The sequence below is a fragment of the Sus scrofa genome, chromosome 1 (genome assembly GCF_000003025.6).
Source record: "Sus scrofa isolate TJ Tabasco breed Duroc chromosome 1, Sscrofa11.1, whole genome shotgun sequence".
Taxonomy (NCBI): Eukaryota; Metazoa; Chordata; class Mammalia; order Artiodactyla; family Suidae; genus Sus; species Sus scrofa.
The window spans coordinates 9,611,245-9,635,593 of NC_010443.5; the positions used below are offsets into that span (position 1 = coordinate 9,611,245).

The following is a 24,349-nucleotide window of genomic DNA, read 5'->3' on the forward strand; positions in this document are numbered from 1 at the left end:
TACTATTGACTGCTTTTACTGTTGTTGTTGTTTTTGCCATACCCACAGCATATGGAAGTTTCCAGGCCAGGGGTCAAATTCCAGTTGCAGCTACAACCTATACCACAGCTGTGGCAATGCCAGCTCCTTAACCCACTGTGCCACAGTGGGAACTCCTATTGACTGGTTTTAAATAATAACATTACTGGATTTGTAGCATACATGGATATAAAATACATGACAGGGAGTTCCCGTCGTGGCGCAGTGGTTAACGAATCCGACTAGGAACCATGAGGTTGCGGGTTCGATCCCTGCCCTTGCTCAGTGGGTTAACGATCCGGCGTTGCTGTGAGCTGTGGTGTAGGTTGCAGACGCGGCTCGGATCCCGCATTGCTGTGGCTCTGGCGTAGGCCTGTGGCTACAGCTCCGATTCAACCCCTAGCCTGGGAACCTCCATATGCCGCGGGAGCGGCCCAAGAAATAGCAAACAGACAAAAAATTAAAAAAATAAAAAATTAAAAAAAATACATGACAGTAAGAGTTCAACGGGTGGAAGAAGTGGAATTGTAAACATTATAGGTTACTTATATTACTTTTGAAGTACAGTATTACAATTTGGAGGTAGACTATTAGAGAGTAAAGATACATACTCTAACCTCTTAAGCAGCTACTAAAAAAACACAAAGAAACAGCCCAAAATTTGTTCTGTGTTGTTTTGGTTTTGGCCACACCTGTGGCATGCAGAAATTCCTGAGCCAGGGATCAAACCTATGCCACAGTAGTGACCCAGCCACAGCAGTGACAATGACAGATCCTTAACTCATCGAGCCACCAGGGAACACCCCAAACTTTTTTAAAGGAAATAAAATGTAATAGTAAAAATATGCTATTCACATAAAAGAAGCCAAGTAGGAAGAAAAGAGAAATAAAATACATATTAGATTAATAGAAAACAAATACCAAGATAAACTTCAAGCCATTGGTATTGGGACAAATGCAAAATTTGAATGTGGACTGTTGTATCCATGTTAAATTTCCTGAAGTTGATACTAATACTGTGTTTGTATAAGAGAACAACCTTTTTTCGTAAGGATTACACACAAAAAATTTGGATATAAAAGGGAATGACGCCTGCAATTTACTCTCCAACAGGTCAGAGGGGGAGAGGAGAAGAGAGAAAGAGGTTTTTTAAATAAAATATTTCATTATTTTTTATAGGTCAGAAATTTTTCTTTATATTTTTTATATAGAAAAATAAGGGGTTCCCGTTGTGGCTCAGTGGTTAACAAATCCGACTAGGAACCATGAGGTTGCGGGTTCGATCCCTGCCCTTGCTCAGTGGGTTAAGGATGCAGCGTTGCAGTGAGCTGTGGTGTAGGTCGCAGACTCGGCTCGAATCCCGCATTGCTGTGGCTCTGGCTTAGGCCAGCGGCTATGGCTCCAATTCGACCCTCTAGCCTGGGAACCTCCATATGCCACGAGAGCGGCCCTAGAAATGACAAAAAGACAAAAAGAAAAAAAAAAAAAAGTTCTGCTACTGATGCAGTTCTTGACCTAGTAGTAGTTTCCCTTTATATCTATATTTTGTGTGCGTGTCTGTCTTTTTAGGGTCACACCAGCGACATATGGAGGTTCCCAAGCTAGGGGTCCAATCAGAGCTGTAGCCACAGTCACAGCAACACCAGATCCGAGCAGCATCTGCAACCCACACCATAGCTCACAGCAATGCCAGATCCTTAACCCACTGAGTGAGGCCAGGGATCAAACCTCCATCCTCATGGAGGCTAGTCAGATGCATTTCCACTAAGCCACAACAGGAACTTCACTAGTAGTTTCATGGATGCTCTTTATAGTATTTTATTTCAAAATTTGCATGTGTGTTACATATAATCTTCTGTATCAATCTAATACTACATTTTTTCAACAGGGGAAAACTGAAGAAATAGATCATCCGGCTTATAAAAATTAGTTTGAATGGAGACCGTTTGTATTTAGTGAAGAACTAAACAAAAGCATTAAGATGGTCCCCAGCTCTTCCCTAAACTAACTGACATTTTCTCAGATCCAATATCCTGGGTGTAACTATGAGCACCCACTGTTCTCCCCTTTTCTGAAAACCTCAGTTATAAACTAACGAACACACTTCCTTGAAACTCCCAATTTAAGTTCTCTTGATAAGCCGTAATAACTCTGCCTTGAATAAATTATGTGTAGCACTGTTCTGCAAAATAAAAATCTCCAGGTTATATAGATATAGCCCATTAAATAACTGACCATCACTACCCAATTACAACAGGAACCCACAGGAATTCTTTCTGCATGATTTGATGTCAGGTCCCACTAGCTGAGAGAAGACAGTGAAACAGAAGCACTCGATAGAATCCTTAAGAGTTCTATTATGTAAATTCAAGTATCCAAAGTCAAGAACCTATAACATCCAAAATTACTCTAGGTGCTGGTGGTTGTTGGGTAACCTTTGCATATATCAGATGCTTTGTTTAAAGTGTTTAGTTTAAAAATAATGAAAAAAAATCGGAAGACGTCTTAGTGAAGAGAACAACTCTATCACTAGTTTTCTAAGTAAATAAAATCTTTTCGTTCTTCTGTTTCAATGCCCCCCCCATGGAATTTACATGTGCTGATCATGCATAAATGAATGGACTAGTGCACTCGTGTCACAATGCCATTAACAAGGTTTTGAAGCCACCGGGGGTTATAAAGTTTCCTTGACACCATCGACTATGTCCATAGAGAATGCTCAGTGCAAGGTGCCGAGGCAGCCCCACGGCGTTCTACGACGCACAAGCTGGCCAGCACCTGGCTTAAAAATGGAACACTCCAGATGTTTTCTGAGATGACAGCTTGATGCAGTTTGGAATAGGAGAGGTGAAAAAAGATGGAATCTTCATATATTATAAGGGCAGTACCCTCTACTAGACAATAAAGGATTTCCAATCTAAAAGGAAGACATTATTATGGGAAATGGCACTTTTCTTTATGGGAGACAGTCCCTTATTCCATCTTCAAGGCAAACCTGCCTCCAGGTCACTGACTACCAATTATTCATCAATTACTTCAGAGGGGATGAGCAAAAAAAAAGACAACGAAAAAGGAGGAGGAGGAGGAGGATGAAGAAATGAAGGGAAGAAAGGATGGAAGGGAGAGGGAAAGACAAAAGAGAAGGAAATATGGCTTTTTATTTTTATTTTTTTATTTTTTTGCTTTTTTAGGGCTGCACCTGAAGCATATGGAGGTTCCCAGACTAGGGGTTGAATCGGAGCTGCAGCTGCCAGCCTACACCACAGCCACAGCCATGCAGGATCAGAGCCATGTGTGCGACCTACACCACAGCTCACGGCAACACCAGATCCTTAACCCACTGAGCAAGGCCAGGGATCGAACCTGCGTCCTCATGGATGCTAGTCATGAGCCACGGCGGGAAACTCCGAAAATATGGCTTTTTAAAAATATCATCAATGGACTTCTAGATGAGGAGAAATTTAAGAATGCAGCCACATTCGCAAGTACTTCAGCCCCAGTGACACCTCCAAACTGTCTGTGGTGACAGCACAGAATTGGGAGACAGTCAAGTCCAAGATCGGAGCAGGCCTCCCCTGGCCTTGGGGATGCTCCTGGAAACAGGAACCTCATCTGCATCCCAGTTTACCGCCTCCTTTTCGCCCCTGTGATCAGGAGAGGATGAAACATCAACAGTACAAGACCAGAGACTTTTTATTTTCAACTCTAAACAAAAGCAGGCTGTATGAGTGGGTATGTCAGAGAGAAAGAAATTGATAATGTTCACCGATCTTTTCAAATGGCGGTTCTGGGGGTGTGAGAATGAGGACATTGCGGGGAATCTCTGATGAGTCAGCCCCTCAACAAGTACAAGGAGCAGTGAGCTGTCTGGACAGCACTGTCCCCAGCTCCTGCCTTCTCTCTTAAACACAGCCATGAAATGCTGTCACTCTGCATCAGTAGTACTCCATATGTTGAATAAAAGATGCCCAAAAATAAACAGCCCCGCTCTTTCTGACAAAGACTGGAGAGTGGCTTCAAGTTGCTTCTAGTTGCTTTCATGACTGTCTTCCCAGTTCTGAGATGGTAGCTCTAAAAATGGAAACAAAAGGGAGTTCCCATCATGGCGCAGCAGAAACGAATCCAACTAGGAACTTTGAGGTTGTGGGTTCAATCCCTGGCCTCACTCAGTGGGTTAAAGATCTGGCATTGCCATGAGCTGTGGTGTAGGTCGCAGACGTGGCTTGGATCTGGTGTTGCTGCAACTGTGGTGTAGGCCGGCAGCTGTAGCTCCCATTTCACCCCTAGTCTGGGAACCTCCATATGCTGCGGGTGCAGTGCTAAAAAGACAACAACAACAACAACAAAATTAAAAATGGAAACGAAAGCCAGTCCCTGCTTCATGTAGGCTTCCTCAGTGCCAGTGCCCAGGGTCTGGATAAAAGTGGTCCCCAGAGGTCCCTGCAGGACCCCTACTCCGAAGGGCCAAGAGCAAAGCCACTCCTCAGACTCATGCAAAGATCTGGATTTTAATGGCAGACTACAGAGTTCTGCACTCGTCAGCCCTAATATGCTAACACTGGCACACTTGCTTATGAACCCACACACGCCCTCCTTCACAGGTTCTCAGAAAAGGATGACCTGATCCTGAGGAGGCTACTTCCAAGTTCTGCTCTTAAAGATAAGTACCATTCAGTGAGTGCTACGTGTCAGACACTGTACTCAGTACACTTCATCTAATCTTCACAACATCGAAAGGTAGGTATCACTAATCCCATTTAACAGATCGGGAAACTAAGGCTTAGAAAAGTCAAATAAATTGTCTAGGGTCATACTTCTGGGAAGAATCTTGGAATCCATCCTTTTAAAATGCGCCTGTGCCTGTAACCACTAACCTGTCCTTGGAGGAGGAGGAGCACACTGCAAGAAAGGGCACTAGCTTTGCAGCCAGAAACCCTGCCACTACCCAGTATGCAATCTTAGGTGATCCTTCAACCTCTCCAAGCCTCTGTCACCTCAACTCCAAGGTGGGAATAATCATTCTACCCCTGCCTTTCTTCAATACCTGTTGCTATATTCCAAGAAGCCCTCTTCTTCTTTTTTCTTTTTAGGGCTGCACCTGCTGCATATGGACGTTCCCAACCTAGAGGTCAAATCAGAGCTGCAGCTGTGACCTATATCACAGCCACAACAACACCAAATCCAAGCTGCATCTGTGACCTGCACCACAGCTTACCACAACACCAGATCCTTAAACCACTGAGCGAGGCCAAGGATCAAACCCATATCCTCATTGAGACAACGTCAGCTCCTTAACCTGCTGAGCCACAACAGGAACTCCCAAGAAGGCCATTTCTCTTGGACAAACTTTCCTGTCCATCTGTTCAAGGTTGGGAAAGAGGGGTACAGTGGGAGAAGATTTGTAGGAAAAGGTCTAAAATTAAATTTAGAAGTTATATGTCTTTTCAAATTTCCTATTTGCCTCTGTGTAACAGCATGGAGAATCATGGACCCTAATGTTTAAAAAATGAATTCTGCTAATGTTAAAGTTATCAAGACGGGAAATTAATCAAAGTAGGCAACCATATAGTGTGTGCTCCATAAACAAGTGAAGGAATGACAGAGGAAGGCAATGAGCAGGCAAAACTGGCATTCTCTCTGGATCTCTCTTAGCCTGTTGGCATTTCATTTTCTATGCATGTGACTACTTGGTTCCCTGAGTCTCTATCAAATTAATTTGGCCAAAGTTATCCAATTTCACTCTGGCATTAGCAATGGTAAAGAACTTAAAAGCCATACAATGACAAATATCTTGCCAAAGCATACTATTCGACAGTTTGAGCAGTCCTATGATTTTTCGCAGCAGAGGCAACAAGCAAGAATGAGCCTATTTTCTTGAAATTTCAAACGCCTAACTGAAGCAAGGCTCACGGAGACCAAAGACACACATACCCACAGAGATGCTCTAAAAATGAAGCTGCCGACGGTAGCTAATCAAATCCCAGTGCACATGTCTATTCCTACAGCCACCAGTTAACGCAACGCTGACGCAGAAAAAGATCCCTGACAGCCTGCTAGTGAGGACTTTGGGGAACTCTTGGAGAAACACACAGAGAGATGAAGGAGTGAAAATGAATCTATGCTGGTTTAGTTAAAAGCAGTGTTTGAAAGAAGAAAGTAAAAGGTGGGAGCAATAACTGGAGGGGACCCCTAACCACACCGGGGGGATTTGTGTGTCTAGAGAAAATGAAAGATTCATGATCCCACATGAAACACACTTGTGGCTGAAGCTCTGCAATACAATCACAAAATTAACCCATTTTCTCCACTCTTAAAATTGCTAAAAGATGCCAACACGGATCCATTGGAAACTCTCTTAACATTAGGAACCTAGCAAAGACTCTCTGCCTGGAGAACCACCTGTATTGAAAGCCGTCCTCAGAAGGATGACATTTCTGTTCAACCATAAGGCATCATGATTTCAGTGCCAGAATGAATTACAGCTCAGACTGCTAACTCACCCAGAACCTCTGGCCCCTTCCTACGGTTCCCCAGGTCAGTCAGGACCTGGCTCTGGACGGGGACAAGGGAAGCAGCAGCAGGAACACTTCTCCTGTCATTCCAAAAGCCTCTTCTTACCCTCACTCACTCGTCCCCAAGTCCCCAGGCAGACTCTACCAACTCATCTCAAGTGTGCACAAAAGTTAAACTTCTAGGAGAGACCTGGAAAATTTACAAAGAAAGAAAGAGAGGGGTTTTCTGTAAGAAGGGCTGGAGGAGGTGAGGAGACTGACTCCTAGATTTCCCCCCTCACCTGTTCTCTAACTCGATCCTGTTAAAATTGTTCTCACAGCAAATGTTCAGATACAAAATGTTTCCCCTCAGACTCTGAAGGCTTTAAGTGAAAAGCATTACATTGTCAAGAGATTGTTTCTGAGACAGCATTTGTTATATCAAACACCAGACACAAAATCAGAGCTTATTAATACTTATCAGAGACAAAAGTAAATATACACAAAGGATTTTAAGTAACCCCATACAACCAGAGCAGAAAGAGGATCATGCCCCATAACAACCAAGACATGGAAAAAGCAAAGAACTCCCAATAAATGTATTGCTTATTTTAAAATTTGGGGGGGGGAGGGGGTAGCTACAATTTTCATTGAGCATAAGATACCAAGAATTACATAAGAAACTGCATTCTAAATGTTGGACCCAATAAGAGCAACTGAAATTGATTCTGGAATGTGTTAAACTACTTTATTTAATACTATTAATACATAAGAAGATCTTTCATTAGTTGGCAGGGGGATAGTTGCTACTGGCCAATTTGATTTTCCTGAAAACGGTGAAGACTTGCATGCACCTTTTTCTGGATAAAAGCCCTAAAATCCCAAAGTATTGTTTCTAGAATCGGAAGTTAACATGCCGTGTCATACTTTTCCTGAACAGGCCTACGATCTCCTTTCACCTGCTCCCAAATATAGGGAGGGGAGGGGAAAGTGTTTGTTTGGAACATTTTTTTCTTTTTATTGAAACTTTTTAAAAAGTGAAGAGTCTAGAAACCTCATGGTAAATCAGAAATTGTTGACCAAGAGTGAACATCTTAAGAGAGGAAAAATGAAATTATCCTTCTAGGCCACCGCAGGTGGCCTACACTTTGAGACCTAAAATATCCAAGATGTCTCATTATTCAGCGAAGGTACGCACAGGATTTAGGGAACGGAGACTAGCGAGCTGCCCTACAGCTTGTGAGCAGGAAAGGAAGTCGAGTCTCTCATCCCTGACTTAGGAATCTGCCTCGTGCCGGCTTCCCACCGAAGGCTACACCTGGGCTGCCGCGCTAGTAGTCGCCAAACTCAGAGCCAGCGCCGAGAATCAGTCACCTGCGAGATGCCACTCAACCTCGGGGAGCCACAAGGCCAGCGCGCCTTCCAAGCGTCCCCTCTCCTCCATTCCCAGAGCCCGACCCAGAACTGCATTCTCTCTGGGGACCAAACAGCAAAGAGACCTTTGCAGAAGAGGGAGAGCGGTCTGTATTATATAACAATATACCATCGATAAGGCTCCTAGAAAACGAAAGTGGCCGGGAGAGGGGCAGGGGTCGGGGAGGCGAGGGGTGCGGGCGTCGGGGAGCGTTCGCCGCCACTTACTCGAAGGCGAAGAAGAGTCCGCTGGTGACCAGGATGAGGATGAGAGTCAGGTAGAAGACGCCCGTCTGCCGGGCCATCATGATCCTCCCGTTGCAGAAGAACTTGTTTCTTCCCGGGAAAACCTCCCATTTCCTCCGGGCCGCGATTTTCTTCTTCTTGTGGGGCGACTCCATGGGGGAGGAGCTGTGGGTGCTGATCTGACTGTACTCGCAGTCTTTCATGGGCCCGCCGCCGCCGGGAGGCATCCACGAGGGCAGCCGGCTGGGGGCGCACACCCCCAGCAGCCCCCCGGCCGCGCGGGCCCCGCCGAGCCACGACCGCCGCCGGCCGCCCGACCGCCCCCGAGCCTCGGCGCCGCGGCCCCTACGCGGGCTCCCGGCTCGGCGACAACTTTGCCGAGGACACCCAGGTTAACCCTTTGGGGAGCCCAGCTGTCATAGCCGGATCCCCTGCCTAGAGGGACGGTGCTCGCCCGCAGCCCGCGGCGGCGGTCCTCAGTCGCTTCCAGCCCGCGTGTCGGGGCTCCGGGGCCCCGCGGGGCGCGGGGGGCTGCCCGGCCGCCCCCCGGCTCGCCGCGCGCCCGCCGCCCCCTCGCGCAGCGGCTTGCTCGGCCCCGCCGCCCCCGGCCCGCCGGCCGCGCCTCGGCTCCGGCCCGCCGACCCCCGAGCGCTGCGCCCCGAGGGGACACGAGGCGGCGGCCCGGGCGCCGGCTTCCTGGGGAGCCACTTCTGCGCCTCGACCAGGTTTATTCTAATCCTTCCTCCCGGCGGCGGATCCTCCCCAGGAGAGAGCGATGGAAACTGGGAGGCAGCTGGCGGCCCCGGCAACCCCTCCCAGGGGTGGGGAAACCGAGCACGTTATTCTGTCAGGAGCGGGCTCGGCGACAGCCTGGGCGCTGCTCGCGCGGCGACCCCGCGCCGGCGCGCCTGGCAGCCGAGCCGAGTCCGCGGCCCCCGCGCGGGGCTGCGGGGGCCGCCCGGGCCGAGGGTCGCGGCGGCGGCTCGCGGGCTGCGCGGCCAGTGGCTCCCTCGTTCTCTCCTGCCCCATAGGAGCCAGGCCGGGCGCCAGGAGGGCCGCCGGGGGCGGCGGAGCGCGTCTCTGGGCCGCGGGGCGAGCGCCACAGACACTTGTTTGCAAGGCTGAAGCCGGCGCGCGCGCCGCGCTCTGAACGGGTCCGCCTCCTCCCGGCCGGGTGGGCGGCGGCCCGCGCCTGGCCTGCCGGGCTCCTCCTCCGGCTCCTCCTTCTCGTCCGCGAAGCCCGCACGGGCTCGGCCCGGCCCCCGCCCCTGTCCCCACCGGGAGGCCAGGCGCAGCCCCAGGGCGTGCGCTGGGCTCCCTCCGGCATCGCCCGAGGGCTGCTCCGGCCAGGGAACGGCTGCCCCGCCGCGCGCTCTCCCGCAGACTTCTGTTCGCTTCCCGGCTTCTCCTCCGGGTTTATTCCCGGCTGCCGCTGCCGCTGCCACCTCGGGGCACACATTCACACAGCAACACGCAAACCCATTCTTGCGACTCTTGGGGAGCTGAGTAACCGGCGCGGAGAGGTGACCCTCCTCGGCCCGCCCCGACTCTTCCTCTCCCTCCCGCAGCGGGGCGCGTGGCAGAGCTGCGGGGAGCTCTGCTGCCGCCCGGGGATGGGGGCGGGGGGGCGACGGAAGGATGGGGAGGGGCTGCACGAGGCGGGCCTGACTCTGAAATGAAGGTGACAGGCGGGGGTCTTCAGGCCCAGCCGGCTTCCTGGCCGGGTTTCCAGGTTTCCCGTGGGAAGGAGCGGACAGGGGAGCGGTCTGGGTCCCCTCCAGCCCTGCCTCCCTCCCGAAGGACAAGCCCTGTAGCCAGGCTCTGCGTGAGTTGCTGCCTCCCCGGTCCTTTCTTTCTCACTTCTCCGACACTGGCGCTCACAATTTGCTCGCTTTATTTCTCTCCTTTCTCCTCGCGAGCTCCCGCGGCGGCAGAGGAGCCGTCCGCTCAGCCTCCCGCCCGCGCCTCCCTGCCCTGCCCGACTGTCGGTCCCCTCGGATCCGCCCGTGCGCCGGACCTGGGCTTTGCCACTGGATCTGAGCCCTCCGGCTGTGGGTACAGAAGGTGGGCCGCGGAAAGTGAAGCCTTCCAGGCGGGGACGCTCGATTTTCCGAGCCCCACTTTCCTTTCACCGCCCTTTGGGATATGTAGTTCTTCTTCTTGCCGTCCGGCTCGGAGAGGAAGCACGACTTGGAGACCAAAAAACTACAAATCCCTGCATCCTCCGCGACGAGGGCGGGAGAGGCGCGGTGCAGAGCGTTCTGATGCTCTTTGGTTGGAGATGGAAACTAACAAAGAGAATGGTGGCGGGCGGCTGCACCTTTTTTAAGCTGGGCACCTCACGCATAACCCACGTTCTTTATCTATTCTTCACGACGTCCCGGCGAGGCACTGTTGTATCCAGCTTAGAGAACGCTCGACTACTTGCCAGAGATCACAAAGCGCCCGGACGGTAGAGACGGGATTGAGCCCAGAGCCCTGAGAATTGCCCTTACTGAGCGCTGCCTCGGTGAGCCTTGTCAAAGGGAGATGGGATTGGTTTACCCTAAAGAGAAAAGGAACTGGAGCCAGTTGGGAAGAGCCTCCTGTCGTAAGGAAAAGGCGGAGGGGATGGCAGTTAAGAGTACGACATGCAATTATATGGAATAAAAATGGCATTCACAAAGGTCTCTTTCAAAGCAGGTTAGGGGTATGGGTAGGATCTTGGTCAGAATTGGGTTCTATTGTGTGACTGACAGCATATTTTAGGGACAGTTAAGTACTCTGTGGCTGTACTATTTCTAAAAAAACAACTGGCAAGCCTGAAGCATTTCCAATGAAAATTCTCTCATGCTTTCCTACCCTCTAGCTCATGGGATAAGCAGGATGTTACTCGGTTTATTGTAAGCACTTTTTCTCTGGGTGTCCAGTTAATATACTAAATCCATTGACTTGGTGGCTTTTGAAAAAGACTCCCATTCTTATTCTCAATTAAGACCTAATTTTCCTGGCATCCTGTTTATGCTTTTTAATAGTCTTTTTGTGTTAAAGATACATTCTAAAGTATTTGTCTGTGCTTTGAAATAGTCCGCCCCAACCGCCCCACAAAAAACATGAGATCTAGATGAAACCATATGGGCAAACTGTTGAAATTTGTTAATGTTGGGTGTTAGATATGTCTGTATTCATTATCTATAGCAGCAGACTACCACAACCTCGAAACTTAAACCAACACAGATTTATTATTTCCAACTTTCTGTGAGCCAGGTGTCCAGGCACTTACGGTTGTCTGCTTAGGGTCTCATATCTGCCATCAGGGTGTTGACTAGGCCACAGTCTCATCTGGAGGCTCAGCTGGAAAAGAATCGGCTTCCATGCTCACTCAGGCCACTGGCTTTGGAGAACTGATAACTAATAATTATTTAGTGCCTGTCGTGTTCGAGGCAGTGTGATTACGAAGTTGACTATGACAGAACAGCCATATTCAGAAACAAGATGGAGACACATGAGAAAGTAAGTAGCGGAAGAAAACTATAATGAAAATCACCACCATCTCTAAAGTATCTTCTTGTATTAGGCAATACCCTGGTTCTTTCTCCATTTAGCTTATTAAACCCAGAGGACAACCCGATGAGGCAAGGATTATTATCTTTCTTTCGCAGAAGAGGAAACTGAAGATCAGAGAGCTTAGGGGATTTGTTCAGGGTGTCACAGAAGACTAGTAAGGGAGTCAGGACTGGCCATCAGGTAGGCATGTCTGAGTCCACTCCCCGGAGGAAGAGGATCCCGGGTCTGACAAAATGCCAGCTGAGTAGGGAGAAGCATCTTGCGTCCAGAGGCAGGGGAGATCCATCTCTGAGGCCGAGACCGATGTTTCTAGTTAGAGGGGAATTGACAGGGACTCTAGAGCAAGTAGTTTACTTGGGAGGGGATTCCAGAAAATGCTGCTGAGGTAGTGAGGAAGTGAGCTAGAGAGCGTGGAGCCTATTAAGCTCCCGTGTTGCAGCCGCTGCTGCCTGGGCTCCTGGCACCTCTGGGGTGGGGGGCGGGGGCCACAACCTGCCTCACGTCTCCCCACCTGAGGGGCAAGGAAGCTGAATTGTCCTCCAGCCTGTCTGTTATTAGACTCCTTCTGGAAGCATTAACTCTTCATCTTTACGCTGGGCCGCCCTCCTCAAGCCACCCCACCATCACTGCCCTGTGAGCCGTGAGCCCCACGCGCCCCGAGCTGGCCCTGCCTTGCTTGTTGCTGGTACCCTTGATGTCAGCGGGTCTTTCCCTGGTCTCGTCTGCCTCCGTGGGTCTACTGAGCACAGAGGTTATGTTATTACTAAAATTAGAGCTTTGTTCCTTTCATCTGAACAGCTCAAAGCCTTCCACAAACCCACCGTGGTCATTCTCAGCTTTCCTCCAGGCCGCCAGGAGAAAGTATGGGCTTATCCTCAGTGAAAGGGAAGACATTCGGATCCCACGATAGACGACGTGTATACCTTTCCAGGCCAGGACGAGCGGGCACCTGGCGTGGTCAAAGTACGGAAGTCGGAGTTCCCGGCTGGGCACAGCGCAGACAAATCCAACTAGGAACCATGAGGTTGTGGTTCAATCCCTGGCCTCGCTCAGCAGGTTAAGGCTCTGATGCTGCCGTAAGCCATGCTGTAGGTCACAGACGCGGCTCGGATCTGGTGTGACTGTGGCTGTGGTGTAGGGCAGCAGCTGTAGCTCCAATTGGCCCCCTAGCCTGGGAACCTCCGTGTGCCACAGGTGCGGCCCTAAAAAGCAAAAAAAATAAATAACCAAAAAAAAAAAAAAAGTATGGAAGTCAAAGGGACCCGGGGCTAGAAGGAGAACTTTGAAAATGACAGAAAGGGATTTCTTCTCAGAGTTCCAGGGTAGCAGGAAATAATTGCTGAAGCTCCCATACGGAACAGAATTCCGCAGAAAAACAGACACCCTAATTCCTTCTAACCTAGAGAGTTTGCTCGAATTTTTACATGTGCTCAGCACATCTGGAAACATCTTGTGTCAAAACACGTAATGTTTAAAGTAGTAAACTCAGCACTGCAAGAAATAATTGGATGAGGCAAAAAGAACTTAATCCAAAATGTTCTTGTAATTTTCCCCAGGGACGTTTTCTTAGCTTTTTTTAACACTAAAAAATAACTTTTTAGGATTTTTATAAAACTAACATGTGAGTTGAAAACATTGTGTTAGAAAAAAATTATTTTACGCATAAGTGTGACAAATGTAAACATTGTTCAAATTCCCATCACCTTAAGATAGCAATCATAGTACTTTGTTGCTCATCCTTATGTAATTCATTTTATGGGCACATACACATATGTCTGTATCATTTAACAAAGATGGACTCATATCATGAGTGCTGTTCATCCTGTATGCTTTTTTAAATTTTTTATTGAACTCTAGTTGATTTACAAGGTTGTGTTATGCTTTTTAAAATTGTGATATTTTTCCCCTTCATCCCCAACCCCCACTCTTTCCCAAGTAACCAATGTTAAAAACTAGTATATATCTTTCTCCAGGTTCATATAACTATAGGCAAACAGATATATGCATATATACAGGTATACAGCCACGATCCAGTAACATCAATTGTCCAAATTATGTCCTTGTCCTTTTTTTTTTTTTTTTTAAACAGCATATGGAAGTTCCCAGGCTGGAGGTCAAATCAGAGCCAGAGCCACAGCAACGCGGGATCCAAGTCTGTCTTTGACCTACACCACAGCTCACAGCAACACCAGATCCTTAACCCACTGAGCGAGGCCAGGGATCAAACCTGTGTCCTCATGGACACCGGTTGGGTTCATTATCACTGAGCCACCATGGGAACTCCCAAATGATGCCCTTAATAGTTAATCCTTCCTATGTTAAGATCCAGCCCAGGGTCATACCTGGCACTTCTTCAATATGGAACAGTCCTACCTTCTTTCTTTTAGTGTCTTGATCTTGACATTTTAAAAGAATTTAGGCCACTAATTTTGTAAAATGTCATTCAATTGGGATTTGTCTGGCATTTCTTCACAATAAAAGCCACCATAGGGCTCTTGTCAATCTGATCAGCCGCATTCATGAAGGCAGTGTTGCTGAAACTACAAGATACCTGCCTGGGCCACAGCTGCTGCTGCTGCTAGGGCTGCAGGTCCTCACAGAATTTTGAAGAAGCGTGTCCACACTGCCTCCAGGCTGCAGGTTGCTGGATAAGACTGGAATGTGCCTCCTGCCCAAGCCAAAACTGACACCCCAAAATATAGACACTTGTTAATTGAGAAGCAAAAAAAAAAAGTCTGCACTTAGTTTTAAAGAAGCAAAAATTATGAAGTACAAAGTCTCCAAAAGTATTTTGTTGATTACTTGTAAAATATGCAACAGAACAGTAACCAGGAAAAGAGTGGGAAAAGGAGAAGCTTCCAATGGAGGATGGGAAACAATTTTACCATGCCTCAGGTTTAACCCTAAGCAGGCAGACACAGGAGACTAAAGCTCAGAGTGTTGCAAGTCTGGTTCCAATGGCAAGAGCCCGCCTGGTTACCAGGACACCTACATCTGGACAGTCAATAGCCATTTGCTCCTCAAAGGATGTGAGCGAAACAAAGAAACATTTCTCTTAACCAAAAATGCCACTTAGAAGGAATTCCGAAAGAATCCAGAGTGGATTTCAGAAATTTCTGTGTCTCCTCTGTAAAGAATGGATTTTGAGAACTGCCTAATGCTATTTCTGAATCAAAAGCTAGTTTGGCAACTTTTTTGAGTTTTATTTATTCTCTGAATACATGGAAACCAAATCCATCCTTGGCATTTGTGGGAAATAAAGCCTCGTTGGAATGAATGACTGAAACCTACGAGATCAAAAAAAATATTTGAAAGTACTTGTAAATAGTAAATTCATAAGCACATATTACTGATATTATTTTCCCCTTTCTCATCAGTTTTCACTATTTATATAGTTTTCTTTCAAAAGGAAATTGAGACCAGAGTTCCCACTGTGACACAGTGGCTTAAGAATCCAACTGCTGGAGTTCCCGTCGTGGCGCAGTGGTTAACGAATCCGACTAGGAACCATGAGGTTGCGGGTTCGATCCCTGCCCTTGCGCAGTGGGTCAAGGTTCCGGCGTTGCCGTGAGCTGTGGTGTAGGTCGCAGACGCGGCTCAGATCCTGCGTTGCTGTGGCTCTGGCGTAGGCTGGCAGCTACAGCTCCGATTAGACCCCTAGCCTAGGAACCTCCATATGCCGCGGGAGCGGCCCAAGAAATGGCAAAAAGACAAAAAAAAAAAAAAAAAATCCAACTGCAGCAGCTCAGGTCACTGCAGAGGCATAGGTTCGATCCCTGGCCCGGTGCAGTGGGTTAAGGATCCAGCATAGGTTGCAGCTGCAGCTCAGATTCAACCCCTGGCCCAGGAACCTCTATATGCCACAGATGTGGCCATAACAATAATAACAATAATAATTTTAAAATAAATAAATTTTTAAAAAAGGAAAGTGAGACCTCTATAAGCATGTCTACCCAGAAGGATTTTTTGGGGGGAGGTCAAGGGCCTGACTGTTAATTCAGAAAATCGGCGTGTCTTTGTTCTTCCACAAACATCTGCCTAACTATACATTAGTGAAACCTGAAGATTATCCCTATTTTGCATATAACAATATCGGAGATATTGTTAATTATAAATAATCCAATAAAATAAAAAGTGCAAATATATTTTCTATAAATTTTCATTTTTATAACTTTATGTTGTTCCTATAATAATATTTCACCTTAAAAGACTGTTTAATTTGGTCTAATACAGACATTTCTGGGCTTAAATCATAGTAACTTGTACTTTAGCTATCTTACATCTTTTCTGGAACAACATAGATACAAAGTTGTTTTCTTAATAAGCTTGGATTTTTTTTTTCCACCTTTCCATGTAGCTCATTTAGATATGCTGAAAAAACAGGTGCTGCGTTTTTGGTGGAAGTGTCAGTGAAGTGGTGTGTCCTTCTCAGCATCAGGTCAAAAGGTCCATGATGCTGTCTTGTCCCAATATTTGTGATGTTCATGTTGATCACTAAGGTAAGGCGGTACCACCAGGCTTTTCCAAGATAAAGTTATTTTCCTTTGTAATTAATAAATACAGAGACTGCAGATATCTTGTTCATCTTCAAACTCTCACCAACTGATTTCAGTATCTATTGATTTCTTTTTCTTTTTTTTTTTTTTTTATCTTGTTGCCATTTCTCGGGCTGCTCCCGCAGCATATGGAGGTTCCCAGGCTAGGGGTCGAATCAGAGCTGTAGCCACCGGCCTATGCCAGAGCCACAGCAACGCGGGATCCGAGCCGCGTCTGCAACCTACACCACAGCTCACGGCAACGCTGGATCGTTAACCCGCTGAGCAAGGCCAGGGATCGAACCCGCAACCTCATGGTACCTAGTTGGATTCGGTAACCACCGCGCCACTACAGGAACTCCCTTCTATTCATTTCTTAATGCGATTTCCCCACCTGCTTTCTTTCCCTCCCTCTCTCCTTTCCTTCCTTCCTTCTTCTCTCCCTCTTTCTCTCTTCCACCCCCCCTCCCTTTCTTGGCATATTATGGTAAGAAAGACCTGTCTTTTCTTCCCCATTCATCTATTCACTGGCTTATTTATATCAGTGTGGCCTCATAGATGCTTTTATTATTCAATGGGTTATAATCTATTGTTATTGAGAGTTATTTTGACATTCAAATTGTTCCAGGATTGGCTAGCATGAGCCCCATCATGCTAAGTCCTGTGTAATTTGACTTGACCTGGTCATTCCTTGAGCACTTGCTTCGCTAACTGACTCAGTCAGATGTTCCAGGCTCCTCTTGTACCTTTCCTGTCCCAGCCCTGCAATCTGTCATTTCTCCAAGGAGTCCCAGTTCCTTTTAGTGGAAAGTATATAAGTGTTTGTATATTGTTATCTAGTCCATCTCATTAAAATATAGACACATTTATTTTTCTTAATGTTAAAAATCCATGTTTTCAAACTGATACATGCAATTCCCAAAAACTACAGGCTGCAATGCAGGTTTCTCACTTTCCACAGTTATAGCTCCTTCCTCCCATTATCCTCAACATATTTATTCATTTCCTCAAAACTAGAATATAAACAAGGTTTGGGAATTGCTAACCCATGACACTGTGAAAAGCAAATGGCAAACAAAAGTAACCAATTATTCTACAGTACTTTTTTTTTCTTTTTGGCTGCTCCAAGGCATATGGAGTTCCTGGGCCAGGGATCAGATCTGGGCTGCAGCTGTGATCTACGTCCCTGCTGTGACACCGCCAGGGATTGAACCTATGTCCCAGCGCTGCAAAGATGCTGCCAATCCCATTATCCCATTGCACCACAGTGGGATCTCCTACAGTTCTTTTTTTTTTTTTTTTTTTTTTTTAGAAAAAAAGAGAGTGCACATTCTCGCATGTTCCCAACATTAGGGGGAAAGTAACAAATATGTCATCATTAAGGATGATGTTACCTATAGGATTTTTATCCATGCCTTTTATCAGGTTAAGGAAGTTTCCTTCTATTTCTGGTTTGTTACGTGTTTTTTAATATATGGATGATGAATGTTGTAAGATGTTCTTTCTGCACCTATTGAAATGATTAGTTTCCTCCTTTATCCTGTTCATATGATGTGTTATATTGATAACTGAGTGCTAAAATGTATATTTCTAAGATAATCCTCACTTGGTCAAAGTGTATTGTCCTTTTCACATTTTTCTGGATTTGGATTATTAATATTTTGAGAAAAATTTTGTCTATGTTCATGAGGGTTATTGGCTACTGATTTTTGGGGGCCACACCAAAACAGAAGTTCAGCTTGCAGAAGTTCCTGGGCCAGGGATCAAACCCTCAGCACAGCAGTGACAACACCAGTTTCTTAACCCACTAGGTCACCAGAAAGCTCCAGTTCCTGATTTTGTGTGTGTGTCATGTCTCTGTCAAGTTGGGGCTTTTTTTTTTCCATTTTTTAAAGTTTTATTGAAGTATAGTTGATTTATTATGTTGTGATAATTTCTGATGTACAACAAAGGTACTCAGTTATATGTGTACTCACATCCATTGTTTTCCAAATTTTTTTTTTTTTTTTTTTTGCTTTTTAGGGCCGCATGTGCAGCATATGGAGGTCCCCAGGCTAGAGGTCAAATCGGAGCTACAGCTGCCAACCTATGCCACAGCCACAGCAATGCCAGACCTAAGCTGTGTGTGCGACCTACACCAGAGCTCACGGCAGTGCCAGATCCTTAACCCACTGAGCGAATCCAGGGACCGAACCCGCAACCTCATGGTTCCTAGTCGGATTCGTTACCACTGTGCCATGACAGGAACGCCTCAGATTCTTTTCCCACATAGACCCTCACAGAATATTGGGTAGAATTCCCTGTGCTACACAGCAGGTCCCTATTGGCCAGTCAGTCCATGTACCACAGTATACATACGCCAATTGCGAACCCCCAGTCTATCCCCCCCACCCCACTCCTATCCGTTTTGGTAACCAGAAGTTTGTTTTCAAAGTCCGTGAGTGTTTCTGGTCTGCAAATAAGTTCATTTGAATCCTTTTTTAAAGATTACACATATAAGTGATGTCATATCATATTTGTCTTCTGTCAGGTTTTGGTTTCAGGATTCTCTCGACCTCATAAAAACAGGACAGAAGTTGTTTCTTCATCTGTTTTTTTGAGAAGGTTGGTATAATTTATTAAATGTTTGATAGAATTCCCAGACAATTATTTATTTCTGAAGTTATTACCTATTTATGATTTCAAACTTAATGCCTTCAAAAGATACAGAACTACTCAATATTTATTTCATCTTGTGTCAGTTTGGGTAAGTTACGTTTTTCAAGGAATCTTTCTATTTCACTTAAATTGTTGGACATATTGGCATGAATGTGTTCATAATATTCTGGCATTATTCATTTAATGTCTATAAGATCATTTTTGTAGATATTGGCAGTTTTCTTAATAAGCCTTGCTGGAGGGTTACTGATTTTATTAATTTTTTTCAGAAAACTGAAATTTTGCTTTGTTACTTGAAGCTATTGTTCATTTTGTATTTCATTTATATCCTTTCTCATCTTTAAAATTATCTTCCACTTACTTTCTTTGGGTTTAATTTGCTCGTCTTTTTCTAGAGTCTTAAAGTAGAGCATTAGATTGATTTTAAACCTAATGATTGTATAATTGTTATATATTCCCAACAAATTGGACATTTTGTTGTTACAAGTATCCTTCTGTCCTCTGGTTATATTCCTTGTCTTGAAGTCAGTGTTTATAGTATTAATGTGCCAGCTCAGCTTTCTTAAGTGTACTATTTGCATAGTGCATAATTTTCCATTATTTGACTTTCAACCCTTCTGAAACTTTGCACAAAGGTAATTATTTTAAACAGCATATAGTTGGATCTTGTGTACTTACTTGCTTTTTTACCTGTCTGACAATCTCTATTTTTCATGGGAGTGTTTAATACATTTAGATTTAATGCAATTATTGATATGCTTGGTTTGGGGTCTACCATTTAATTGGTTTTCTATTTGTCTGATCTGATATTTTGATTCTTTGTTACTCCTTTCCTACCTTCTTTTGGTTTTATCAAAAAAAATTTAATATTCCATTTTAACTCATCAGTGGGCTTTTCATCTATTCCTCCTTGTCTTATTTTTTTTAGTGGCTTCCCTGGGGTTTAAAATATGCATACCTAACTCGTTACAGACTGTAGGTTTAACACAGTATAATATTTAAAATCTTGAAATAGTATAGTTCTGTTTACCTCTGTTTTGTGCAATTAAAGTCGTATTACTTTATATATTACAAACCACACAAATACGGTGACCTGATTTTTGTTTTAAATAATCATATATCACTTAAAGACATTAAGAGAAGGAAAAACTGTTTTATATCCAGCTACCTGCTTAACATTTCTGAGTCTCTTTATGCCTTTGTGTAGATCCAAAATTTTACCTGATGTAAATTTCTTCTAGCTTAAGGAGATGCTAAAGCAAGCTTTCCTACATTAGAAATCATCTTAGTTTATCTTCACTTTCTAAGGATAATTTTGATTCGATTTAGAATTCTGAGCTGATAGGTGTTTTTTCCCTGGGACTTTAATGGTATCATTCCATTGTCTTCTAGTATCCAGTTGTTTCTGATGAAAAGCAAGCTGTCATTTGTGCTACTGTACCCCAATATGTGGTATATCATAAAAAGGGCTACCCTCAAAACTCCAGGTTTTTTTGTTTGTTTTTTTGTTTTTTTGGGTTTTTTTTTTGTTTTTTTGTCTTTTTTGCCTTTTCTAAGGCCGCTCCCACAGCATATGGAGGTTCCCAGGCCAGGGGTCTAATCAGAGCTGTAGCTGCCAGCCTACACCACAGCCACAGCAACTCGGGATCCGAGCCACGTCTTCAACCTGCACCACAGCTCACAGCAATGCCAGCTCCTTAACCCACTGAGCAAGGTCAGGGATCAAACCCGCAACCTCATGGTTCCTAGTCGGATTCGTTAACCACTGTACCACGACGGGAACTCCCTTTTATTTATTTATTTATTTATTTTTTTTTGTAAGACTCCATTTTGGTTTTTCAGTTTAACTGTTATGTGCCCAAATGTTGTCTTCTTTTTGTTTATCTTGCTTAAGTTTTAGATCTTATTTCTGTAAATTTATCATTTTCACAGAATTCAGCAAAATTTTGGTCATTATTTTTTCAAACATCTGTCTATGGCCCCATTCTCCCTCTCTCCTTTCATTCTAGAACTCCAGTTCCGTATATGTTCAACTGCTTGATACTGTCCACAGGTTGATGAAGCTCTCTCTGTGTATTTACTTTTTTTAAAAGTCTTCCTTCTTTCTGTATGTTCTTCGGATCAGACAGCTTCATTGATCTATTTTCAAGTTCACTGACCCTTTCTTCTGCCATCTCCAATATTTAATTAAGCCCAATGAATTTTTCTTTTTTCCAGTTTCTTCCTTTGTAGGGTTTTCCCTTTTGGTTGAACTTTGTCCACCTGGTGGGTTCATCGTAATCATATTTTTAAGCTTTTAAAGTCCATGTTTGCTAATCCCAACATCTGAGTTATCGCATGGTTGATTTCAGTTTATTGGAGTTTTTTTCTTATTTATGTGTCACATTTCTAGTTATTTTTATAGTTGCTCGACACTGTAAATGCTACCTTGCTGACGTTATGGAATTTATTGTACTCAAGATTTTTTTTCTTTCAGACAGTTAATTAACTTACTGACAGAACAGCTTGAGCCTTTCAAAGTTTGCTTTTAAAGCTTTCAATATGAATCCACACTAGTCTTTACTCTAAGGGTAGAGTATTTCTATCCCTAGAATGAATTCTACCCCTTGACCGGAATGTTCAGTGAGGTCTTCCCATTCTGGATAGTTGGACTCTCTGTGTCCTTCTGCACTGTAGAAGGACACAGGCTCCAGGCCTGCTGGAGCTTTGTCCTTACATTCATGGTTCAGTATATGGCCAAAGAAGGAAGCAGATCCCTAAGCAGGTTTCTGGAGCTCCTTTTATGCACCGTTCCCTTCATTAATGATATCCTGCCCCACACACTCCAGCTGCCTTAGCTGCCCTGAGCTCTCTCCTCTGCATCCATAGAAGACTGAGATTGCTAAAGGACTGTGGGCCCCTTCTTCCTGCACCAAGGCCCAGAAAATACCCTCAGGCAAAGAGCTAAGGTGATCTTGGCGCTCACCGCATTTTTCTGCTTGTTTTCCAATACCCAGAACCAGCTGACTTGTATATTTTGATCAGTTTTCTAACCATCTATAGAGAAAGGGTAGTTAGGCGTCAGTTGCTCTGCCTTGGCCTGTGGTAGACCCCTCATGACCCATTTTTGGAAGTGTTCAGTGGACGCGTGCTCAGCTGTGTCCTGAGGAACCTAATGCAGTACAGGGCTGCCATGTCTCCAGAGCCTCAGCGGGTTTCCTCACACCACACCCTTTCCAGAAGGACCTTCCTGCTGCTCATCCAGGTTCTCCACCTCTGGTCTTCAGACTTCCCACCCAGAGGAGAACCTTGTGCTGGCTTCCTGACCAAGTCCTGGCAAAGTCAAAGACTAGTTCATCCCCTGAGTCTCAGCAGGTTACTGTGTCCAGCTTAGGCATAAAATAAAATCAGGAGGGGACAGTGCGGACTTAAGTGAATTGCCATAATCCCTCCATGTATAAATAAGATAGGAAAGTTTGTTGAGCATCCTTTAATGCAGAAAATGAATTTATATTTTTATTCAATGCTCATGCAAATAAGATCCCTGGCCAAGATTTCTTTTCTTGGGATAACCTATGATTAAATATTTGAATCTTTTAGTACCTCTCTTTAAAGATGAAATTTGAGCAGTTTGGGTTGAGATTAACGTCTCCAATCCCCTTCCCACTGCCTAGAGCACAACATTCAGTAGTAAATGTTGGTGATGATGAAAAACCACCATTGAAACGGTACCAAATGCTGGTAAGGAAGTGAAAGAAGGAACTCTCATGTACTGTCTCCATCAAGGCCTTTAGTACTGTTGGGTGGAAGACAGGTACAAGAGCATTCATTGAAGCATTGCTGTTTTCTGCAATAAAAAGAATTAAAACGGTCTCTATGTTCATTAGTAGGAGACTAGATACGTAACTCGTGGGCTGTGTATTCAATAGAATATTATTCAGGAAGTTCCCTTGTGGGCTAAGGATCCAGCATTGCTGCAGCTGTGGCACAGGTAGCAACTGTGGTGTGGGTTCAGTCCCCGGCCCTGGAACTTCCACATGCCATGGGTGTGGCCAAAAAAAAAAAAACAACTCAGAATATTATTCAGAGGGAAATGGAATAATTAGACTAAAGACAAATTTTTTTAAAATATTGAATGAAAAGAGAAATTTGCCAAAGGTGACAAATGTATGATATCCTTTCTATGATTTATAACAAGATATACTATTTATGTTTAGATGCATCTATACTAAAGTTCCTCCCAAAAAATCCAAGAGTGCGAGAGACAAATTGAGGGTATTTGTTCTTTTTGCAAGGGTAGAATGGGGGAAAGAAAAAAAAGAATCAGGAGTTCAAGCTGGATAGCTGATACAAGGCAGATTTTTATATATTATATTATTCCCTAAACTTTGCATTCCTGCAGTATTTCTTAATATGTTTTCGAAGAACAGGATTACTTTTTTACTTCCACATTCCCAATTTATTTCAAAATGAATAAGAGAGTTTCCAAGCAATGCATTTTCTCAGTTAAGAATCTATCCTCTAGAAACCACTGAAATGTAAGGGACTTGCTTTCCCCTTTGACCTTTCCTGTTCTATAATTAGTGAGTCTCTCTCTGGCTTTGTCCTCTGTGGATGAGGGACATTCATGTCTCGGATACAAAACAGCACTCTATTAGCAAGGCTGATTGTTGAAGTTTATGCAAAATGTGGGCACTCTCAAGCACAGGTGAAAAATAATACCTGAAACAGAAGAAAGGCATGTTTAATTTACTAGAAGAATGTCAATAGGATAAAGTCCAAGTTACACATGAATATTGTCAGTGCCCCATGATGGCTCTGTCCACATCTAAGTCCACAGCCACAAGAAAGGCTTCATGTGGTCTAGGTCAGCTTTTCTCTGATAAACATTTATCATCCTCTTGGCAAAAGGGAAAGTAGGTAATATAAATTCCATTTTCTTAGCTTTGGCATCTTAGCAGTGACACCAATCGAACTATGTAGATTAACACAGATGTTCAGTGCACTTGAAGCAAAGCTTTGAAAAATCTGGCAGCCGAAAAAGAGACGATAGAGGAGGAGAACTGAGAAGAAAAAGGATGCAAAAGAATCTCAATGATTTGAAAAATGTAAGGTTGGAACCTTAAAACCTATGGACACTCAAGATAAATTGGAGTCATGTTGATGAACGTTGTCCATCTCTCCACAGAGACCCAGGCATGGGCTATGGACTATGGGGCGGGGAACTAGTCTGACATTAAACGTAGCCTCCAGAAGGTAACTGAGGACACTCCCATAGTATAATTGCCACAATGAGGGTGCACACACTAGAGCAAGGGGCCACAGATAAAGGAATAACTAATGTGGAATCTGACCCTCAGTCTGGGCCCTTGTGCTCCTCATCCTCAATCAAAGGGATGAAGAGAAAATTCCAAAACCAAAGAAGAACAACCACTCTCATGGCATTGTTTAAATATCTGGAAA

At 44.8% G+C, this 24,349-nt stretch overlaps 1 protein-coding gene across 2 annotated transcripts in view; it reads right to left on the bottom strand.

The window, feature by feature from the left end:
- ZDHHC14 (zinc finger DHHC-type containing 14) overlaps window positions 1-8,475 on the bottom strand; it is a 271,704-nt gene extending 263,229 nt beyond the window's left edge. The window contains exon 1 of one of the 2 annotated variants that reach the window (XM_021086485.1): window positions 8,151-8,475. In XM_021086485.1, the coding sequence (XP_020942144.1) occupies window positions 8,151-8,395 (245 nt within the window). In that variant the 5' untranslated portion in view covers window positions 8,396-8,475. The remainder of the gene's footprint in view (window positions 1-8,150) is intronic. The other variant, XM_021086478.1, reaches the window with a different exon arrangement.